Source organism: Thalassophryne amazonica, chromosome 3, assembly GCF_902500255.1.
Source record: "Thalassophryne amazonica chromosome 3, fThaAma1.1, whole genome shotgun sequence".
NCBI lineage: Eukaryota > Metazoa > Chordata > Actinopteri > Batrachoidiformes > Batrachoididae > Thalassophryne > Thalassophryne amazonica.
Genome location: NC_047105.1, coordinates 46,640,213 through 46,665,513, shown reverse-complemented (window position 1 = coordinate 46,665,513; position 25,301 = coordinate 46,640,213). Strand labels below are relative to the sequence as shown.

The 25,301-nt window shown below is 39.2% G+C and overlaps 2 protein-coding genes across 2 annotated transcripts in view; one reads left to right on the top strand and one right to left on the bottom strand.

Moving 5' to 3' along the window:
* The window catches only part of poc1a (POC1 centriolar protein A), a 116,383-nt gene extending 92,683 nt beyond the window's left edge, over positions 1–23,700 (bottom strand). Inside the window, exons 1-4 of the mRNA XM_034166171.1 lie at positions 23,525–23,700; positions 1,913–1,997; positions 1,578–1,752; positions 1,228–1,407 (exon numbers count right to left, since the gene is read on the bottom strand). Of these exons, the coding sequence (XP_034022062.1) occupies positions 1,228–1,407; positions 1,578–1,752; positions 1,913–1,997; positions 23,525–23,539 (455 nt within the window). The 5' untranslated portion in view covers positions 23,540–23,700. The remainder of the gene's footprint in view (positions 1–1,227; positions 1,408–1,577; positions 1,753–1,912; positions 1,998–23,524) is intronic.
* b9d2 (B9 domain containing 2) lies at positions 2,370–3,121 on the top strand. Its single transcript, XM_034166174.1, has one exon. The coding sequence runs from the start codon at positions 2,432–2,434 to the stop codon at positions 2,957–2,959; it is 528 nt and encodes a 175-aa protein (XP_034022065.1). The 5' UTR covers positions 2,370–2,431; the 3' UTR covers positions 2,960–3,121.
* Positions 23,701–25,301: the final 1,601 nt, after the last annotated feature.

Below are 25,301 nucleotides of genomic sequence, written 5' to 3'. Positions count from 1 at the left end.
CTCCATCATGGTGTGGTACGCCGGGGCCACAGCCAGGGACAGACACAGACTGCAGCGCATTGTGGCCTCTGCTGAGAAGGTGATCGGCTGTAGCCTTCCATCTCTCCACGACCTGCACATCTCCAGGACTCTGGGCCGAGCAGGTCGGATCACAGCCGACCCTTCTCACCCTACACACAGTCTATTCAAACCACTCCCCTCGGGCAGGAGGCTACGGTCCATCCGGACCAGAACCTCCCGCCATAAGAACACTTTCTTCCCCTCTGCCGTTAGACTCATGAACACCCCATAACTCAGTCACCTTAACCTTAACTCTGTCACTTTATCATTTTATCACGGGTCACTTTAGATAATGTACTTTGGTTTTTAAGTGCACTCCTCCCACTGCACTGTTTTTCTATTCTTCTGTTGCACACAGCCTTTCATATTTCATATTTTATCTTATTTTGGCACATATTTTATCTTAGCATTTTATATTGCTCTCTCCTTAATGTTGCACCATTATATCAAAGCAAATTCCTAGTCTGTGAATCCTGTTCATTGGCAATGGCAATAAACGTCTTCTGATTCTTCTGATTCTGAGTGATTCCATATTTTTTCCCCTCTGCTTGGTCTAAAAAAGTAACCGTTACTGACTGCCACAATTTTTTTTTCCTGATTTCTTATAGTGTTTCTTAAAGCCAGAAAGTTGCCATTTGAAATGAATGAATGAATGAATGGATTTATTTGGCACACACACAAATCTGAAAGAACAGAAACATACCAATAATATGAATGTTATATAAACAAGCCTGTGAGTCCGAAAGGGTGTGGGCAGAAGCAAAGCTTATCAACGCCCACCCCTGCTAGAATGAGTCCAACAATTATAACAGTCATAACAACATATACACAAATTCACAACACACTACATATCAACACAAACATACACTTCAGTATTCAATTACATTTCAATTCATGTATAAGTATGTTATGTACGAGCCATATCACAACAAAACTTGGCCCAAGTCACTCCATATTAACACTGCCGAAATGACTTTAGTTTTATGTCATGTCTGTGATCTGCTTTTTTTCTACAAAATTAAACAACTGAATGAACATCCTCCGAGGCCGGTGAGTCCATAATTTTTGCCAGGAGTTGTAAAAATGGTATGTGTTAAAATGAATGCAAAAAAAATGGCATTAAAAGGCTGCAAGATTGAATGTTCATGACCTGTGTGTATCTCCTACTTTGCACAGCGAACCCAGTTGATGTGCTGATTGAATGAGAAAAGGAACTTCTGCCTGTGGACCGTCCACACTTTGACAGTTTTGTCATCAGAGGCCGTCACCAGAGACTGTCCATCACCAGAAAAATTGACGCTGCGCACAGTAGCTGTGTGAGCTCTGAATTCTACTGATTCAGCCTTCCTGCAAACACCACCCCACACACAAAACAAAAAATAAATACATAAATAAATAAAGTCATAGACAAGCCATTCAAACCATCTGTGTATCTTCATCAGTGCTGGCAGAAATGTGAGACAGTGTTCAGTAATGTGTCATTTTGTTGTTTTAAGAAGGAATCATTTAAAATATACCTATTGGTGGGCACCCAGAGACGTACAGTCTTGTCTCTTGACGCAGACGCCACAAGGTGGCCAGAAGGAGAAAACTGAACAGCCATAACGCCATCTTTGTGTCCGTCAAAGCGATACGCTCGCATCTGAGTCTTGATGTTCCAAATCATCACACATGAGTCTAAAGAGCCTGTGGCTGAGAGAGGAGTGAGCGCACTGGCGTCAAATAACACAACTAACGGAAAAGCAACAACTTATCAACTGATAATAGCACAAAAGCAGGCAGCAGACGTCAGCCACCACACACACACACACACAAAAAAAACCACACACATACAAAGAAAAGAGTTAGTTACCAATTTGTTTCCTATTACAGCTGAAGTCCACACTAGTTACAACGTCCCTGTGTCCCTTAAAATGTCTCTCTAGGGTCGGATCAGACTGTACAGAGAGAGAAAGAGAGAAAAAGAGGAATATAACAGAGACACAGCAGACAGAGAGATGATGAGATTGATACAAACACATTAACCAACATTCCAAGACCTGTGCTCATTTTCTCCTAAAGTGTTATCTTAAAAAGTATCTGTATATCACAGATATAAGCTATGAAGTTGTGCCTACTACACTGGACAGATGAACTATTCAGCTGCCCCCTCACACAACTTCATAGCTTATATCTGCATTAATTTTTGTATTTATTGCAACTTGAAGTCAATGGTGTCCTCAGGTTTCACATTCCGGTGCGATAGGTGGCGGTATGCACCCATCCGCGTTGGTGTGCGTCCCGCCATTAAACCCAGAGAAGAAGAAGAAGGACGCTCCAGCTAACGGCTAAAGCCGTGAAGAAACGGTTTTTTTTGTTTTTTTTTTAAGTCATGGCAGAGGTTCATATTATAGGTCAAATCGTCGGAGCCAGCGGGTTTCCGCGGAACAGCCTGTTCTGTAAGTGGGGGGTTCACACGGGAGCTACGTGGCGGCTTCTGTCCGGAGTGAAGGAGGGACAGACTCAGGTGGACTTCCCGCACGCAGGAGACACGGCCTACTGGAGCCACCCCATCGACCTGCACTACACCACCAAGGGCCTGCAGGGCTGGCCGAAGCTGCACCTCCAGGTGTGGCACCAGGACTCGTTCGGCCGCTGCGAGCTGTTCGGTTACGGTTTCTGCCACGTCCCGTCCAGCCCCGGACACCACCGGCTCAGCTGCGGTACCTGGAGGCCGCTCGGCTCCTGGCAGGAACGGCTAGCGCAGACGTTTGTGGGCGGAGGCCCCCAGCTCCGCTCCCCGGACCTCATCTACAGCTCGGCGGACAGATACCGGCTGCATACCGAAGCCATGGGCACCGTGGAGATGGAGCTCGGCCTCATCGTCAGACACTTTGACAAATACGGCGTAGAAAGTTAAATGGGACAAAAACTAAGAAGGCCAACAGCGTAGTGTCTGTATTTAATCTTTTCTAGGCGGGTGCCGAATGCGGCTTTTTAATAGTTTCTAAACTGTGTTCAACGTTTAGTTTTTATTACTTTTTTATATAAATTCCACATCTAAATAAATTTAAAAACGTATTCCAAAGAAGCTGGTTTCTTCATTGTGATTGAAGGGGAAAAATAAATCCTACCACCACTACTACAGGGTAGGTGATGGTCAAGTGTTTAAAGCTCACAACCAGAAGATCCTTGGTTCAATTCCCTGTCACACCAGAAAAACACCCAGGTCCTAAATCCACAAATTGCTCACGGTGTGGTATGGGGTAACAATCTGACCTGTATGTGTGTGTGTGTGAGTGAGAGAATGTATGGCATCACTGTAAAGCGCTTTGACCATAACCCCACTGCCACATGGTAGCAGGTCAACTCGTATCACCTACCAACTCCCACCAGACCCAACTCATAGCACATGCTTGGTCAAGTCATAGCGCTTTTCAAATCAGCAACTAACCTATTTTAAAGTCAGTTAGCATAATTGCAGGCTAACGCTTGTTTAGTGTGGTTCTATTCCCTGCAGTAAACAATGTTTTGGTTGTGCTTGCCGATTGCATAACAAGCAGTAAATTGCACAAATCACAAACTCTTTCAACACCAGTTATCCATCTTCATGATGAAGTGGTATAGAGGAGGATTTTCTTAAAAAGAAGACCTTAAAGTGGGTGATTTTCAAAAAAATGAAGCCTTTGTATGACAAGAGGCTTAAAATTCAAACTGATTTATTTCCAGTATTTTCTCTATTTCATGAAAGCCGCAATTCTATATTTTACAGTGCATTTTGAGTTATATCTCTAAGTGTACACAATGTAAAGATATGTCAATTTGTTTAACCAGAACCTCACCAAAAATTTGACAAAACCTTGTGGACAAGAATGATCATGAACTTACACTATTTCGAGCAAATAAGAACACTCTATGTTATTAGTTTCTGGGTAATGCGTTGATCCTTTAAATATAAATATAATTTAAGAAAACTGTGTGCCCGTACAACAATGAAACAAATGTGCCTTACGAGACATGGGGTGGATTTATGGAAGAACCTAACCGAGGACATCAAAGTATGTACTAAATTACATCAATTCAAAAGAAATTTAAAACTACGTGGGCACAGGTTGCCCATGGGTGCATGTATGTGGATTAAAAACTTATATTAAGTCATATCAAATACAGGGAAATGTGCATGCACACATGGACACAGGTTGCCCATGTGTGCATGTAAGTGGATAAAACTGTTATATTAAGTTATATCGAATACAGGGAAACGTGCATGCGCGCGTGGACACAGGTTGCCCATGGGTGCACGTATGTGGATAAAAATTATTATATTGTCAAGTCTAATTGAATACAGGGAAACGTGCATGCACGCATGGACACGGGTTGCCCATGTGTGCATGTATGTGGATTAAAACTATTATCAAGTCATAAGATACAGGGAATGTGCATGCACGCATGGACACGGGTTGCCCATGGGTGCATGTATGTGATTCAAAACTGTTATACTGTCAAGTCATATTGAATACAGGGAAACGTGCAGGCATGCATGGACACGGGTGCCCATGGGTGCATGTATGTGGGTTAAAACTGTTATATTATCAAGCCATATCGAATCTAGTGTGTGTATTGGTGTATGTAAGGGTATTTGTGTATATGTGTATAGAGGTAATGTATTTATGCAAATATATGTTAATATGTATATAGATAGGTGTGTGTTTATATAGGTATGTATGATCACAAATTTTTTTATTTATTCTTGTCTGCACAGCCGAAAACAGTACATGTGAAAGGGGGTAGAAAATATAAGTCTGCCTACTCCCTTTGAGCAATGTAGACTCTAAAAGACGAATGTGCCTGATGTATAAATGTTTTTAACTTGCTCAAATAAAAGAAATGAATGAATGAATGAATCCTAAATATATCAGCAGCAGTCGTTAAAATTCTAAAAAAAAAATAAAATAAAATAATTTCTTTTCAAGGGGTATTTTCAATGAATCTGGTTCTTTATTTTTAATTTGTATACTTAAATACACAGCTTTAACTGTTCATTCATATTGAAATGGAAGTAGCATTTCTACAAGATATCTTCACATTTATAGCATATTTGGACTTCATTCAGGTGTGCTATGTCCTAACATTTAAGACCCCCCAAAAAAGCTATTTTCGCTTGTAATTTTGTTACACTCCAGACATCATCATATTCGTATTCAGTCACTAAATACATGAGACCTGAGCACTGTTATGATATTCAACTTGTTGATAAACAACCAGTGCACATTTTAACCATACGTGATTTAATACTATTGGAATGTTGTTGTGTGTTGAAGAATTTAAGGACACAAACGGATCTATCAACTTCAATGAAGGGTTTATTGACCCAATTTATTAACCAATGGTTAATACAACACTTGTGGCCAGTGTAATCGACAACCAAACAACTGGCATCAAGTAAATCTATGAGTATTTAATCCTTGGCCATTTCGTATTGTTTGCAGAAAAACCTATGCTATGCTTATCGAGGAAATATTGTTGATTATTGATTGGAAGACATATTAAATGCAGGTTTAAATGGCTTTAGTTCATAAAATGCAGTACTAATTATCATTATGGTGTATCATATTTATTATATTTTAACTAGTGGCAAAAAGAGTTACTTCAAATGGAATAATGTATGTGATTTATTCATAATTTGTGATTGAAATGACCTAAATCTATTAAATTTTGGCTCTTTCAACACTTTAATGAAGGCTTTCACTGTATATTTCATGTTTTGATGCAGTAATATGAAGTATCACTAAAGCAAAGAAGCATTTGATTGAGAAAGGCATAATTAACTGACTAAGCCAAGTAAAATACAAGGTGCCTAAACTGTTACACTCCAGACATAATTGTTTTCTTTGTGTGTGGTCCAGAGATCATGGCTGAAGTTTGTAAATATGTTGACCCTCCACCAACAGACACCAAGCACCACTGAAATAGATAAGTTAAAATAAAGTAGAATACATATTACAACAGTGACGATAATGAGGAAAAATGTTATACTCCAGACAACAGAAAATTACAACTTGTATCGATTATTATGAATAAACTATATTAATTCAGAGAAAAAACATGCTAATTTAGAATGACGAAATATCCAAAGAATCAAAATAAATCACAAAAGACACAATCAACACATTTACTCTAGTTTTAAAATGTCCACAATTTCAATGTTTTGATTTCTGGCTGTTATCAAAAATAACATGGTGTAATGAGTTTGCCGCACACAGAACACATAATACACAATTGAGCAATATAGGATTTACATTATTTTGAACACAAGAGTTCATTCCATGGAAAAAACAGCTTCTAATAGAAACATAACTTCCAAATTTGTTTTACCAGTTTAAGTTATGGATTTGATGAAATGTCACGCTAAAAGCGTTACACTCCAGACAATTTTAACTATATAAATAGCATTATTTCAGGAATGAATGATCACATTGTTTTTTCACACAATATGGCCCTGGTGTCACGTTATACGATGCAATAAAAATTTTATATCTGCTGCCTACATCGTTTTAGTTAAAGCAATGATTCAATTTGGCTTCATTTATTTGAAAATCAAAATTGCCAGAAGGTACATCTGAGATGCAAGCCTGGATTTGATCTGTTTTGGTGAAAGAAAATCCTTCTCTGCTCTACTCCACTATGAAGTTAAGACTAGTGATGCAAAATGCAAAGCTTGCACTGTGCACAATTTCTCCAATCACAGCCACATAAGCCCATAACTTCTCCTGGGTGTCTTGGTGGCTTTCCTCACTCTTCTCCTTCTTGCACAGTCACTCAGTTTTTGAGAACTGTCTACTCCATGCAGATTTACCATAATGTGCCATACTGTTTGTATTTCTTTGTAATTGATATAAATAAAGTCAAACATATTCAGTGGCAGTTTTACCATCAGAAAGCCTCGTCCACACAAAAGACTCCAAGCTGTCATTGATGTTAAAGGGGGCAATACATGTTCTTAAGAACAGGGGTATGTAAACTTTTGATCAGGGTCATTTGGGTAGTTTGTGTTGTCATTATGATTTAAAAAGAGTAAACCTGGTTGTTTTACAATAAATGGCTTCACCCAACCACTAACCCTGAGTGGAAAAAAAAAAGCTTTTGTGTTATCATTCATATTCTCTGAAAAATGGGCAAAAAACAAAAATTCCACCAGGGTATGTAAACTTTTGAGCTCAACTGTATGTTTGTACTCCTTTCTGGTAAGGGGTCTGTATTGTTTTCAGATAAATTAACCTTTTATTTTATTGTTGGTTTTCTCCATGTAATGTGGAGTTGCATCAGAAAGGGCATCCGGCGTAAAACCTGTGCCAATTCCACATGCAGATCCAGTTGGATTTGCTGTGGCGACCCCAAGTGCAAACAAGGGAGCAGCCGAAGGGACTTACTATTTAGTTTTTTTTACTATTATAAGAAGTCAGCAGGTCAAAGAGCCTTTTCGTATCGTGCACCCACCCTGTGGAACAGTCTTCCTGCGACCATGAGGCAGTCTGAGTCCGTGGACATTTTTAAGTCAAGACTCAAAACCTATTTTTATTCTTTCTTATGAATAATTTATAATTTATTTATGTATTTGAAAATTTTTTTTATTCATTTTTAATTATTTATAAAATTTTATGTTGACTTGTTTTATGTAAGGTGCCTTGAGACGGCTTTTGCTGTGATTTGGCGCATTGTAAGCTAATTAAATTAAATTACATTTAATTAATTAAATTACTATTTTATTGTTGGTGAAGTGTCGGTTCTGCTCCACAGAGCTATCTTACATCAATAAGAGCACTTCATCAATGCTGAGGCATTATAGAGCTCGGCATGGCAATGAGGAAATAGCAGATACTCGTGTGAGTACCCCAGGTATGTTGAAATTCTCCCCCCCAAAAAAAGTGAATTTTCAAAAATAGTCCATTACACACAAAAGGCTTTGTGTGACTCTGTAATATTGTTTGTAAAAATTACAGTCCTTTAATAAGCTTTTAACAAAATATTTCCTTTTGGCTTGCAGTTCCTAACAAGCAAGCAGTAGATGAGGCTGTGGTCAACATGATCATCAAAGACTGTCAACCACTCACCATTGTTGAAAATGAGGGATTCAGGGAGTTCCTGAAGCTTATTGCACCCTCATATGTTCTACCAAGCAGGAAGGTATGTTTAAGAAATATATGGTTGAATTAACAGTACTGTCATGATATATTATATATGTATGTATTATATTGGTATTACAGTATTTGTATGGTTATTTTTAGGCCATCAAGGACTTGGTGAGCCAGAAATATGTGGAGGAAAAGGAGAAAACAAAAAAGGACCTCCAGAGCATCGTTGCCGTTAGTTTGACAGTTGATTGTGGATGTCCTTTAATATGGAGGCATATCTTGCTGTTACTTGCCACTATGTGGACAAACAAAGCCATGAACTCCGTTCATCAGTCTTGGGAGTGCAGCATTTTCCTCAGAAACACACTGCAGAAAACATGGCCACAGTTAAAAGGAGTCTCGTGGAGGAGTGGGGCATTTTGGGCAAGGTCAGGTGTCTTGTCACTGATTCAGCAGCAAACATGATTTCATGTGCTAGAATGCTGCAAATACGGCAAACCATGAATTTAATTGTAAGGAAATCATGTGATCAAATCACAACACTAACAGAAATACGCAACAAAACATGGCAAGTTGTGACATACTTTCGATCAAGCACCACGACCAAAGAAAAGCTCACTCAAATGCAGCAACAGCTGGGAACACCATTCCATAAATTAATAAATGAGGTGCCGACACGATGGAACAGCACCTACCACATGCTAGAAAGAATGACTGAGCAGAAGGAGGCAGTCTGGGTGTCACTGGCCTCATTAAGACCTGATATCACTCCACTCACTCCTGAAGAATTTGATATTGAAGAGATGCTCAGGGTGCTCGCTCCTTTTTACCAAGCCACAAGAAAACTCTGAGGAAAAAAAGAGTCTCGAGGTCAAAGGTTATTCCATTGATGAGAATGATCCACACTGAGCTTCAACATCAGGCCTCAACGGTGACAACAACAGCTGCTCAATAGCTGGCAGAAAATCTGGGAAAGCGGCTAACCGAGTCTCTCTGCAACATGGAATCGCTCAGTGTGATGACACTGCCAACACTGTTGGACCCCAGGTTTAAAACAGGTGGCTAAAAGCAAGTGAAGCTGTCAAGAGACTGAAGTCGGAGTGTGCTGCTGAAATGAGGAGCCATGAGCCTGACCCAGCAAAAGAAGAGCCTAGCTCTTCACATGGATCAGAACCCAGTTCAGGTATGAAAACACGTCTTTGTGCTTATTTGTATATTTCTGTGGCATTTTGTCATGTGGTAATAACCTAACGATTAACAAAGACTTATTTCTAAAATATTTGTTAGGGCACAATCTCTGGAAGCCTCTTGATATGGAGGTTGAGGAGAACAAGAAGACCTCTAATACTGCAGCCGATTCCATAACTGAAGTCCAATGCTACCTGGTTGAAAGCAACACACCCAGAACACAAGACCCATTACAATACTGGAAGAATAACCGGAAAACATATCCACACAGTTATCAACTCGCACTGAAATTTTTATGCTCACCATCTTCATCTTGACCCTGTGAAAGAGTTATTTTTTTTTTTAAGGCAAGGGAACTGGTGTGTAAGAGGAGAAATCGCCTTGGTGCAAAGACACTTCAAAAACCTTTTGTTCCTCAATAAAAATGCATGAATGAATCTATTTTTAGTATGTTATTTCTTATGCTTTAACACTTAAGTTAACTAATTTCCATACATAAGTTACAAATTTTAACTCTGAATTTTATTACAGACTAATGTGCTATATTTGACATACCAACTCAGTTGAGCATTTACATAAACACGGTTTTAAGCAAAGTTTAGACTCTTCTCATGAACAGCTTAACTCGACACACAAATTGAGCACATGAAATTATGAAATGATGAGATCATATTTTAAATAAAGGACTGGCGACTGAATATTTCACAGGCTGATGTTGGGTTTGCAGCATGTTAGCTTTTCCATCTTATTTTAATTTTATTTACCTGCAATAATTTTATAACTACTGCAGGGGTCACTAATGAGTGACCAACACAGTGTCAATACAGGGCCGACAGTTTGTGTAGTGGGTCAATACACTTCTTGAGGTATCATCATCCCATCACTAGTCTATACGGACATCATTGATGACATGTCTGGTGTGGTAGAAGAAGAGGTCTTTATTTAATGTGGGTAACCAATGAAAGCACTAAGCTTATTTCCAGAAGGCCCCACGGCATGTCTCTCCATCTCCCTAGCACACCTGATTGAAGTGCCTGTTGGGAGCGTGGCTGCGTGTGGGAAACAAACCCGGATATGAATGGATTTATTCGGCACACACACAAATCCGAAAGAACAGAAACATACCAATAATATGAATGTTATATAAACAAGCCTGTGAGTCCGAAAGGGTGTGGGCAGAAGCAAAGCTTATCAACGCCCACCCCTGCTAGAATGAGTCCAACAATTATAACAGTCATAACAACATATACACAAATTCACAACACACTACATATCAACACAGACATACACTTCAATATTCAATTACATTTCAATTCATGTATAAGTATGTTATGTATAAAGCGCCAAATCACAACAAACTTGGCCCAAGTCACTCCATATTAACCCTGCTGAACCCCAGAGCAAGCACTAGGCAACTGTGGTGAGGATAAACTCCCTCTTAGGAAGAAACCTCAAGCAGACCAGGCTCTAGGGGGTGACCCTCTGCTTGGGCCGTGCATATATACCTGTATACGTACATACATACACACACATTATATACATATATACACTTATACACACACATATACACACTCACATATATACCTATATACATACCCACTAACACATAAATAAATATACAATACATATATATATATATATATATATACACATACATACATTTATACCTACACATACATATACATACCCCTACACATATACACATATATATACACGCACACATATACATACATACACACACGTATACATATATACACCTACATACTACATATATGCATATATATATATATACACACACATATACACGTACTTATACATACATATTGACTGATTGATCATTTATTTTGAGTTTTACAAAATAAACATTTCTTTGACATCTACATTTACCCACATTGGGTTGAAAAGAACAGGAGATACAAACATACACGCATACATACCCGCGCACTTAACCCGAAAAGGGGTGGGATGAAGACGAACTTATTTAATCCCACCCCCAAATACCCATACGTTATTACGACTACCGAGTGTGACCAATATTCCTTTTTTATTACTATGTAATTGATATCATATATTAGTGATGAGTATCTATAATAATAATAATAATAATAATAAAAACAATTCCCACCATAATAGACAGTAATAATGACAATAATTATTGTCAATCAAAAAAAAATTTTTTTTTTTAATTTCTATTATTATTATTATTACTACCATTTTTTTTAAATTGCTATTGATATTGCTGGTGTCATTCCTTAAGCCATTTTCATATGTCAATAAATTCCCCACATTTACTCAGAAAATGACTATTTAAAAGGACTATTCTTGTGTGTGTCAATGGTAATTCTGTCTCAATATATATATATATATATACATATATACACATCATACATGCGAACATACATACACAAAATACATACATCACCTATACACACATGTATACACATAATACATATACACAATTATGCTACATTCATTTTATTATTTTATTAATTTAATTACCTTAACTTTTTTTTATTAATTTATCATTATCATTATTATTATTATTATTTTCTTTCTTTTTTTTTCCCCTCCTTCCCCATTTGTCATGTGTGTGGTGCATTAAAAGATGCAAAGTATTTTGTAAACCTGCTACCAGAGAGGGGTCGCCCCCTGACACAGGTCCACCCTTTGCTGAATGTCCTAGGCTCTGCATTAAAAGACAAGGTTTTGGAGTCTGCTGGCAGAAGGGGGAGACCTTTGAGCAACAGACCCCCACTTGCCGACCCTGATCTGGTGATGAAGATGTAAGTGATGTAAGAGGGGGAAACAAGGAGGAAAGAAAAGTCTTTTTACACTCAACAAAAATATAAACGCAACACTTTTGGTTTTGCTCCCATTTTGTATGAGATGAACTCAAAAGATCTAAAACTTTTTCCACATACACAATATCACCATTTCCCTCAAATATTGTTCACAAACCAGTCTAAATCTGTGATAGTGAGCACTTCTCCTTTGCTGAGATAATCCATCCCACCTCACAGGTGTGCCATATCAAGATGCTGATTAGACACCATGATTAGTGCACAGGTGTGCCTTAGACTGTCCACAATAAAAGGCCACTCTGAAAGGTGCAGTTTTATCACAGCACAATGCCACAGATGTCGCAAGATTTGAGGGAGCGTGCAATTGGCATGCTGACAGCAGGAATGTCAACCAAAGCTGTTGCTCGTGTATTGAATGTTCATTTCTGTACCATAAGCCGTCTCCAAAGGCGTTTCAGAGAATTTGGCAGTATATCCAACCAGCCTCACAACCGCAGACCTCATGTAACCACACCAGCCCAGGACCTCCACATCCAGCATGTTCACCTCCAAGATCGTCTGACACCAGCCACTCGGACAGCTGCTGGAACAATCGGTTTGCATAACCAAAGAATTTCTGCACAAACTGTCAGAAACCGTCTCAGGGAAGCTCATCTGCATGCTCGTCGTCCTCATCGGGGTCTCGACCTGACTCCAATTCGTCGTCGTAACCGACTTGAGTGGGCAAATGCTCACATTCGCTGGCATTTGGCACGTTGGAGAGGTGTTCTCTTCACGGATGAATCCTGGTTCACACTGTCCAGGGCAGATGGCAGACAGCGTGTGTGGCGTTGTGTGGGTGAGCGGTTTTCTGATGTCAATGTTGTGGATCGAGTGGCCCATGGTGGCGGTGGGGTTATGGTATGGGCAGGCGTCTGTTATGGACGAAGAACACAGGTGCATTTTATTGATGGCATTTTGAATGCACAGAGATACCATGACGAGATCCTGAGGCCCATTGTTGTGCCATACATCCAAGAACATCACCTCATGTTGCAGCAGGATAATGCACGGCCCCATGTTGCAAGGATCTGTACACAATTCTTGGAAGCTGAAAATGTCCCAGTTCTTGCATGGCCGGCATACTCACCGGACATGTCACCCATTGAGCATGTTTGGGATGCTCTGGACCGGCGTATACGACAGCGTGTACCAGTTCCTGCCAATATCCAGCAACTTCGCACAGCCATTGAAGAGGAGTGGACCAACATTCCACAGGCCACAATTGACAACCTGATCAACTCTATACGAAGGAGGTGTGTTGCACTGCATGAGGCAAATGGTGGTCACACCAGATACTGACTGGTATCCACCCCCAATAAAACAAAACTGCACCTTTCAGAGTGACCTTTTATTGTGGACAGTCTAAGGCAAACCTGTGCACTAATCATGGTGTCTAATCAGCATCTTGATATGGCACACCTGTGAGGTGGGATGGATTATCTCAGCAAAGGAGAAGTGCTCACTATCACAGATTTAGACTGGTTTGTGAACAATATTTGAGGGAAATGGTGATATTGTGTATATGGAAAAAGTTTTAGATCTTTGAGTTCATCTCATACAAAATGGGAGCAAAACCAAAAGTGTTGCGTTAATATTTTTGTTGAGTGTATGTATCAATAAACTTACATATGTACATATTTATATAAATGTAAACATAAATATACATACATACACCCCCACATATACATACATATTATATATACACACATACACATATATATATACGAGGGCTGTCAATAAAGTATAGGTCCTTTTTATTTTTTTCCAAAAACTATATGGATTTCATTCATATGTTTTTACGTCAGACATGCTTGAACCCTCGTGCGCATGCGTGAGTTTTTCCACGCCTGTCGGTGACGTCATTCGCCTGTGAGCACTCCTTGTGGGAGGAGTCGTCCAGCCCCTCGTCGGAATTCCTTTGTCTGAGAAGTTGCTGAGAGACTGGCGCTTTGTTTGATCAAAATTTTTTCTAAACCTGTGAGGCACATCGAAGTGGATACGGTTCGAAAAATTAAGCTGGTTTTCGGTGAAAATTTTAACGGCTGATGAGAGATTTTGAGGTGATACTGTCGCTTTAAGGACTTCCCACGGAGCGGGATGTCACGCAGCGCTCCCAGGCGCCGTCGTCAGCCTGTTTCAAGCTGAAAACCTCCACATTTCAGGCTCTATTGATCCAGGACGTTGTGAGAGAACAGAGAAGTTTCAGAAGAAGTCGGTTTCAGCATTTTATCCGGATATTCCACTGTTAAAGGAGATTTTTTTAATGAAAGACGTGCGGACGAGTCCGCGCGTCGGGATGCAGCCGGCGGAAAAACACCTCTGTGTTGATAACCATTTGTAAAATCCAGGCGGCTTTTGATGGCTTTCAGTGGAGTGAGTATATGAGAAATTGTTTAACAGCTGGGCATGTTCCAACTTGTCTTTAAGGCTTCCAACAGAGGTGTTTTTCCAGTGGCGGAGCGCTGCGGCGGCTGCGAGCCTACGCTGCAATCCGTCCGCACGTCTTTCATTAAAAAAATCTCCTTCAACAGTGGAATATCCGGATAAAATGTTGAAACCTACTTCTGAAACTTCTCTGTTCTCTCACGACGTCCTGGATCAATAGAGCCTGAAATGTGGAGGTTTTCAGCTTGAAACAGGCTGACGACGGCGCTTGGGAGTGCTGCGTGACGTCCCGCTCCGTGGGAAGTCCTTAAAGCGACAGTATCACCTCAAAATCTCTCATCAGCCGTTAAAATTTCACCGAAAACCAGCTTAATTTTTCGAACCGTGTCCACTTCGATGTGCCTCACAGGTTTAGAAAAAAGTTTGATCGAACAAAGCGCCAGTCTCTCAGCAACTTCTCAGACAAAAGAATTCCGACGAGGGGCTGGACGACTCCTCCCACAAGGAGTGCTCACAGGCGAATGACGTCACCGACAGGCGTGGAAAAACTCACGCATGCGCACGAGGGTTCAAGCAAGTCTGACGCAAAAACATATGAATGAAATCCATATAGTTTTTGAAAAAAATAAAAAGGACCTATACTTTATTGACAGACCTCGTATACGTACATACATGCATACATACACACACATACACCTATATATATGCATACATATATACATACATATACATGTTTCCCCCTCTCTCTAAGTTATTACCATCATCACCATAATTCTATTTGACTAGCATTTCAACTACAGGATCATGATGTATAAAAATAATACTTTTGACCATGGTTACGACACCGGCAATAACAGGTATTATGCAAATATGTTAACATCTATTATATTAACAAACATATAGTAAGATTTTATTATCATTATTATCATTCTTTTATATAATATAGTTTACAATTATGGCTATGATATATATAATTAAATTGATGTACAGGATAATTCCAGGTATTTTATGAACGTTTGTGTGTCCTAGCGAGACCCCTTCTATTGCTGACAAGGCAAAAAAGCAAAGGTAAATTAACTAGAAATAAATTAAAAAGACGTGACGATCACGCACCTCTCTCCTCATTCATGTATTTCAACAGAACCATTTCTTTGTATCTTTTTTTGAATTGATGGATGTTAGGACATCGCTTGAGCTGAGGTGCCAAACTATTCCACAGCTTAATGCCACACACGGACACAGAAACTTTTCCTGGTAGTTCTCACTGCCTTGACTTTAAAGTTACCACATCCCCTCAAGTTATAGCTTCCTTCTCTCTGGGTGAAGAGACTCAGAATATTACTGGGTAATGAGTTTTTACTGGCTTTATATAATAATTGTGCAGTGTGAAAATTAACCAGATCTGGCATTTTCAACAATTTGGATTGCAAAAAGAGACTATTTGTGTGATCAAGATATCCTAACTTATAGATGATTCTTATTGCCCGCTTTTGGATTATACAGAGGGGATGTAGCAAACTTTTGTAATTGTGACCCCAGATTTCTATACAATATGTTAAATAAGGAGAGCTTAAAGAACAATACGATAAATATAATGCATTATGATCCAGAAAATATTTTGCTTTGTACATAATAAAGGAAACTACAGTATGGCGCTGCTCTGCTGGCGACACGGAGGAGGGTTTGTTATATGGCTGGGGGGGGCCTGGCTGCCGGTTTGTTTCTGTTTTTTGGTTTTCCTCCCAGGTGGCGTGCATTTGGGACTGAGTGGCTGTGTTGCTGAGGCTGTCAGGACCTCACCCTGATCACCTGCGACTCGTCAGGACTCACAGCTGTGGTGCATCTGGATGGATTGGAACATGTTGGCATTTAAGACTGGAGTGCACAGTGTGTATTTGCCAGAGACTCGACCTTGTGACCAGACGGGTGAGATCGTCGTCTCGGGAGCCATCTCATCAACAGCGGATGCTGAGAACGTCCAGCTTTGATGCACAGTCTGTGAAAGAGGAGGGGGTGAGGTCTCACGCTCGTCAGCACACTTCCTGAGGTACGTTAGATTTTGTGACTAACAGTTATACAGTCAGTAAATGTGGTGTCCCTCACACCTTATTGTATTGAGCTGTTTGTTAGTCATGTATCAGCTACCACTGCAGTGGAGTTTTGTGAACGGGATGTTCCATGCCTGCAGGTTGGGAAGCTGATCAGCAATCAAGCCAGGAAGTGTTTGCTGTTTGTACACCTTTAAGTGTTCTGTGTGTAGAGTGTGGACTCACATAATGGTTCCTTCTTTCACAGACTCGGTTGTTGCGGCCACCTGGGGGGTGTCGGCGGGGTCCTTGGGTCCGAAACAGCTTCTGGCTCCGGACCGTTAGCGCTGCTGGGAGCGCACCACGCCAGGCCGCACCTTTCTGTTATTATATTATCACTGTTATGTATTAAATTCAGTTAGCCTTTGTACCGTGCTCTGCTTATTTCATACTGGGTCCTTCAAACGCTGGTCGGTTCTCCGAGCTGCGTCCGACACATAACAGGGTTTCTGCTACAAAATGCTTGTTTGGTATGGAGGCTGTTGATGTTTGTTCTTTTCTTTCTCTCTACCGCTTGTCAACGGTGGACTAAATGTGCGCTTTGTGCTTTTGACTGTGTGTGGAGGCTGAGAGGGAGCATGGTTCTGTTAGCACTAGCATGGCTACTGCTACTTAGCCAAATAGCCCACTGCTCTGTGGATGGGGCTGTTAGCACTGAGGGGCTAGTGTATAGCCGAACGGAGTTCTTGGGTTTACAAGACCACGGAGCTCGTCCGTCGTTAGGCCTGCTGGACGAGGTTCCGAGGGAGTTGGTACAACAATACCGACCGGATTGTCGGCGAAGCAGGAGACGTAGGAAGCGGGGGAAGAGAGGCGGCCTGAGGCAACGCATCCGTGCAGCCACCAAGCTACCGTTGCCGCCCATCCTGCTCTGCAATGCGCGCTCACTTAAAAATAAACTGGATGAGTTGCGCTTACAAACTGGAGCTTGTTACGAGTTCCGTGAGTCTGGATTAATGGCTTTTACAGAAACATGGTTTAGCGATGATATACCGGACAGCTTCATTCAAGTGGATGGATTTACACACATCCGCCTGGACAGGAACAAAAACTCTGGTAAAACACGGGGTGGTGGAGTTTGTTTATATGTTAAAGACAGGTGGTGTACAAACTTTGCTGTCAGAGACAGGGTATGTAACTCCGATCTTGAGCTCCTGTGTGTAACCTTACGACCTTATTACCTTCCTCGAGAATTCACAAATATATTTGTGTGTGTAGTTTATATTCCACCAAGTGGAAATGCCGCCAGGGCAGCTCGTCAGATTTCAGATTGTGTCCATTCTCATCTTCAAAATAAACCGGATGCTGCCATGATTGTTCTTGGTGATTTAAATCACTGCAGTTTAAATAAATCCCTGCCTGGCTTCTACCAATATGTTCAGTGTAGCACCAGGAGCAGTAAGACTCTGGATAAGTGCTATGGGAACATAAGAGATGCCTACACAGCCAGAGTCAGACCCCCTCTTGGCAATTCGGACCATAATGTAGTCCAGCTTCTCCCCACCTATCGATCAGCATTTAAATCTAGTAAACCTGAGGTCCACTCTGTTAAATTGTGGTCTGCTGACAAGATAGAGGAGCTGAAAGGATGTTTCTTGTGTACAGATTGGGACATTTTTTTCCAAAACGCGGATATCAATAATGCCACAGAGGCAATTACTGGTTACATCTCTTTCTGTGTGGACTCAATCATTCCCCAAAAGATTATTAAGAAATACCCAAATAATAAATCGTATGTCACACGGGAAATACGGGAATGTATTAATAGGAAGAAAGCAGCTTTTAAATCAAGGGACTTTGCAGGGGTTAGGGTCGCACAAAAAGACCTGAACCAGAAGATGAGAGATGCTCGACGGCAGCATAAGGAGCGCACAGAACGGGACCTTTCCAGAGCGAACAATGAGAGACTGTGGGATTCTATTCGGGGCATGACAAACATGGATACAAAAAGGAAACCTGTAATTGACAATAATGAATTTGCAAAAGCCAATGAGCTAAATGATTTTTATTTGCGTTTTGAGAGTGATAATCAGGAAGAGTGCAGGGAAATTTTAAAAGAGATTAGGTGTAATTTGCATGAGGACAGAATTTTAATTGACTCACAATCAGTTACTCAAGTTTTTAAATCAATGTACACTAATAAAGCTACAGGGCCAGACAATATGTCTGCTTTTCTTTTAAAAACATTGGCAGAGGAGCTCACTCCAGCTTGGCATCAACTCTTCCAGCTATATATTGATACTTATTCAGTACCTGAGCTTTGGAAGAGATCAGTTATTATTCCAGTTTCCAAGAAACCATGCCCCCAAGTGAATAATGATTTTCGGCCAGTGGCCCTAACCTCTAATGTAATGAAAGCATTGGAGAAACTGTTAATTCAGGAGCTTACTGTAGAGGTGGAGCCACACTTGGATCAGTATCAGTTTGCGTATAAAAGGAAGCGGAGTACGAGTGATGCCATTTTAACTATAATGAACTTGGTTTTAAAGCATCTTGAGAGTTCCTCTGCATATGCCAAATTAGTTTTTATTGATTTTAGTTCTGCTTTTAACTGTATCCGGTCACATATCCTTCTTCAAAAAATGATTCAGTTGAATGTGAACCCTTTTTTAATTAAGTGGTATCATTCTTTTTTGACAAACAGGTCACAGCAGGTGAAGGTCAATTCTGTCTGCTCTGATATTGCATTAAGTAGCACTGGTGCCCCTCAGGGCTGTGTTAGTTCACCTTTTTTATTTACACTGTATACCAATGACTGTATCAGCTATCAGCCAAACCAGTATGTTGTTAAATTTTCAGATGATACTGTAATACTCAGTCTGCTGAACACTAGTACTAATTCGAGTTGTCACAAATCTGGAGTGGACAGGTTTGTGAACTGGTGTGATGTCCATCAATTGCAGATTAATGTTAATAAAACAGTGGAGATGTTGGTGGACCCTCGGGCTGTTGGAGACCGTAGTGTGGTCACCATACATGGACGTAACATTGAACAGGTGGATTCATATAAATATCTGGGGGTTTATATCGATAATAACTTAAGCTGGCACATGCAAGTGTCAAGTGTTTGTGCCCGAATCCACCAGCATTTGCACTTTCTCCGTCGACTCCGACTGTTTGGTGTATGTAGGAATATTATGCTGATTTTCTACAGAGCAACGATTGAGTCCGTGTTACGGTATGGTATTACTAGCTGGTTTTGTAATTTAACGGTTAAATCAAAAACTCAAATATTAAATCTGACTAAGATAGCTGGCAAAATCATGGGTATGGTGGTACCTGTAACTCCCCAAGAGTTGTTTGAACAGGCAGTTCTCAGATGTGCTGACAATATTTTAACAGATGAGTCTCATGTTCTGCACTCTGAATATACTTTACTTAACTCAGGAAGGATGTACAGGGTTCCTCTTTGTAAATATAATCGATATATTCATTTATTCCATTATCAGTGAAGCTCATAAATCTGCAGATAGTTCAGGGAAGATAGCTTAAGGGTATGAATTGCGGAATTTGCACAAGGATGTTAATAATGTTGTGTATTTATATTTTATCCTTTGACTTACTGTGTTGTTTTTAATGTATGGGTGCTATGTATTGGATGTGTTGTTGTGTAGCAGATTCTGTCCAAGGCAAATTTCTCCTTAGGGAGACAAATAAAGACACTTTGACTTTGATAATAGAGACATTCTTGGAAACTTTTTTATGTATGTGGCTGATATGAGACTTCCAGCTTAATTTACTATCGATGGTTATCCCTAAAAATTTGACTTCTGACACTTTATCTATTTCGACACCGTCTATATTTATTGGTAAATTAGAATTGACATTATGATTTCCAAAAAACATGACTTTAGTCTTATTTATATTTAGGGATAATTTATTAATATTCAACCAAGTTTTCAGCTTAATTAATTCACTATTTACCACATTAATAAGTTTGCTATAGTTATCACTGGAATAGAATATATTGGTATCATCTGCAAATAATAATAATTTTAATAATTGTGACACATTAAATATGTCATTTATATAAAGATTAAAAAATGTGGACCCAGTATGGATCCCTGTGGGACCCCACAAGGGATGCCCAAACACACAGATTTAAATGCACCCATCTGCACAAACTGATGTCTCTCCGTTAAATAGCTTTGAATCCAGTTCCAAGCCACTCCCCTGATACTATATCATTCCAATTTATTGAGTAGAATTGAGTGATTAAGTGTGTCAAACGCTTTCTTTAAATCAATGAATATTCCAACTATATAGTTTTTACTATCTAAGGTGTTTGTAATCTCTTCTATTGCTTCAATTATTGCAAGTGAAGTGAAGGTGAAGTGGATCACCAAAGTCAGAGACCTACTTGCAAACCAATAATGCCACCACATCCCTAATACAGCTGTAGCCATAGACTGGTGGGCATTAACACAACATTGCTATTTGGCAGTGCATAAACAATCACTGAAGTACATTACACAGTGCGTCAGAGGGAGCGATATGGATAAAATAGCAATAATGCCCAAATGGTGGTACAGGTCAAAAGCTGCTGCATTCATTTGATGGGGCCAGATAGGGGAGTGATTTAGTGATGGGGAAATTACTTTTAATAATTGAACAAATATGCATTTTTAAGTAAGTGCTTACCATTGAGCCCCAATTTAATACACACATCTGGCACAACTAGCAGAATTAACAATAGCAACCATTTCAATATTATATCCTAAGACATTAAACAAGCTAATAGGGCACTGCAGTCTTGTTTGAGCCCTGCGTGATATCGCGGGATTTGACCACTTAGGGGGACCTCTGCTCTGTTCCGCAATATATACAAAGCTTAATTTCACACGGATAAATGGTGTACTGTTTTGTTTTTGGCTGCAATCACCGAAGCAGTCGCTAAATGTTTGTTTTTTTTTGGAGAAGACAAAGCGAGTGGGAGACGTGGTGTCAGTAAGTGTTAGCCTACACAGTTAACCAGAATAGCTCCGTTCTCTCACCTGCAAAACCACCTTGACATGTTGTGCTCCAGGTCATAAACAAACCGCAACACATGTCCACTTTCCCACTGCATTGTTACTTTTTCTTTGCATTTTCACTTTGTTTGCATATAATTTACTCCCCCCCCCCCCAAAAAAAAAATAAATAAATGTGGAACCGTGAAAATGCCATGGATGGTCCCCCGGAAGTAGAGAAATTATGTCATATGCGTCATATTTAGCCCTTTAGTGCTTGGCCTCAAATGAGACTGCGCTGCCCAATCTGATGAGCTTGGAAAGTGGAGGTGTAACTACTGAAAACAAAAACAAAAAACAAACATCTGGAGAGGTTGCTTTCCTTGGACTGTCACCTTCCTGTTTGTCAATGTCTTCAGGTCCCATTTCTTAAATGGAGTTCTTTGAAAGTATTCAGGAAACCTATATTTCAATTAGGAGCAAAAGGAATAAATGCTAAAAATGAAGGTAATGAAAGTAGTTATAAATATTTTCTTTTAAAAAAGGGTGCATAAACACCACCTATTTATCATTAACAGTACCAAAAACATTTCTCCTTTACAACAAGGAATTTTCAATGTTTATGCTGTCAAAAAATAGCCCGTTCAAAGAACTGCTCATTTTTAAAAAAAAATTCTATGTGCTTCATGCTATGGCTTTTGGGGAAAAACACTGGCACTAATAAGCCTAAGGGCCTTTTTTTTTTTTTTTTTACAAATGAAAAAATGATATATTTACAAATACATATTTATTTCTAAAACCCAACATACAAGTTAAAAAAAAGACATTTGTGTTTGGATCACAAAGCACGCGTGCAAATCAAACAATATTTGTAGATCATCCTCTGTGCATCTGCAGGTAATGATGAGACAAATTTAACTCCATAGGCACTGTGCTGTGTGATAAAACTGAACATTTTAGAGTGGCCTTTTATTGTGGCCAGCCTAAGTCACACCTGTGCAAAAATTATGCTGTCTAATCAGCATCTTGATATGGCACACCAGTGAGGTGGGTCAGACTACCTCGGCAAAGGATAAGTGCTCACTAACAGATTTAGACAGATTTGTGAACAATATTTGAGAGAAATAGGTCTTTTGTGTCTATAGAAAATGTTTTAGATCTTCAGCTCATAAAAAATTGGAGCAAAAACAAAAGTATTGCATTCAGTATATTTCCAAATTTTCTTCCTGAGGCCAAGCTACATGCAATATTGACTAGGGGGTCCAAAAAAAAAAAAAAAAAAATACCTGTAGTACTTTACAGTTACCAACCTGTGCTATGTACCTTTAAAAACAAACAAAACACAGTGAGGTCACTGACTATGAATTATATTTATCAAGTAAAGATATCTGTTTTTAATATGATTACACCAAATGCAATGTAAAAACTTAAGGCAGTACGTCCAGAATCTGGAAACTGTAGATCCTCAAAGCACCTGTTGAACATTTCAGGTAATATTCTAACATTTTTATCATCTGTTGCAGTCTTTTGTTGTCTTTATGAGGAAATCTGACAGGAATGTAACATTATTTGAACCGTACTGTGATCTTGAAACTGTGAACTGGAACCATGAGAATTGTAGTGTTGTGCCCCTAATATTGACATACACAGTGCATTTGGACTTGCATACAACCAACAAAATAAGACAAACTAAAATTAATTACAATTGTTATTTTACTCCAGTACCCATGATAAGCCTGTCTCTAGTTAGTTATGTTTTAATATGTTGTGTCCAAATGCTGCAGATGGCATTTGATTTATATTTTTATATAATTTAATTGTTGCACGGAGCTTAGTGAAGCCACAAATAAGAAACTAACTTCGGCCCCGGCGAAAAGTGTCTGTACAAACACCGGACTGACCTGTGCTGAAGTCATCTTTAATGCTCTCAGAGCCAAACAGCCAGCGAAAAAGACACTTTGTATTAACCTGCTACGACCACCATGCAATTAAAAAGTATTTTTAAACCAAAATATGAGCGCTGGGGACGGCTAACGTTAGCTTCCAGCTACCACCGCTTAGCTCGATAGTTGCTGACGACAACAATGTTCAGTTTACGCGCCGCGATTGGGCGCTGCGCCTCTCAACTCAGTTCTTAAAGAAACAGTGTACCTCCGAATAAACACTTAGAATACATCGTATGATTCATTTAAATTGCGATATAGTCATTCGTAAGAAAACTTTATGATATATCCTATGCAAGTTATTGACGTCGTAAACAGAAAGTCATATCAGCGTTGTGACGTCACACGTCACAGCCGCCACTAGGTGTCATCAGTGCGCCCTTGACGAGAAACATGATTAGTTTATCATTTCGTGGGGAGAAAGTTAGTCCCAAGGTCATGTGGGCCCCACTGACAGGAGAAAGGCAGAGTAAACACAGCGAACAGACAAGAGTACAGGAGACTCTGCAGTAAGTACAAAGAGTCCCACGTCTTTAGAGTGTTAAATCAGTTCTGTCATAGTACGCCTGTAGTTGCACTCTGTTCGAGTTAGCTTGGTTTAACACTCTGATCAACTCGATTTAACACTATAACAGAGCTAATTTAACATTATGATTGAGTTAATCAACTTGGTTTAACAATATAATAGAGTTGAAATAACACAGTGATAGAGTTGATCAACTTGATTTAATACTATAATAGAGCTGATTTAACATTATAAGAGTTGATCAACTTGGTTTAACACTATAATAGAGTTGAAATGACATGATGATATAGTTGATGAACTCAATTTAACACTATAACAGAGTTGATTTAACATTATGATTGCATTAATCAACTTGGTTTAACAATATAATAGAGTTTAAATAACACTGTGATAGAGTTGATCAACTTGATTTAATACTATAATAGAGCTGATTTAACATTATAAGAGTTGATCAACTTGGTTTAACACTATAATAGAGTTGAAATGACATGATGATATAGTTGATGAACTCAATTTAACACTATAACAGAGTTGATTTAACATTATGATTGCATTAATCAACTTGGTTTAACAATATAATAGAGTTGAAATAACACTGTGATAGAGTTGATCAACTTGATTTAATACTATAATAGAGCTGATTTAACATTATAAGAGTTGATCAACTTGGTTTAACACTATAATAGAGTTGAAATGACATGATGATATAGTTGATGAACTCAATTTAACACTATAACAGAGTTGATTTAACATTATGATTGCATTAATCAACTTGGTTTAACAATATAATAGAGTTGAAATAACACTGTGATAGAGTTGATCAACTTGATTTAATACTATAATAGAGCTGATTTAACATTATAAGAGTTGATCAACTTGGTTTAACACTATAATAGAGTTGAAATGACATGATGATATAGTTGATGAATTCAATTTAACACTATAACAGAGCTGATTTAACATGATTGCATTAATCAACTTGGTTTAACACTATAATCGAGTTGAAATAACACTGTGATAGAGTTGATCAACTTGATTTAATACTATAATAGAGCTGATTTAATGTTATAAGAGAGTTACTGAACTTGGTTTAACACTATGATAGAGTTGAAATACATGATATATTTGATCAACTCGATTTAACACGATAACAGAGTTGATTTAATATGATGGAGTTAATCAGTTTGGTTTAACATCACAATTGAGTTG

Coding starts and splice junctions, on each gene's coding strand:
- b9d2 (XM_034166174.1), top strand. CDS start 2,432: ATGGCAGAGGTTCATATTATAGGTCAAATCGTCGGAGCCAGCGGGTTT.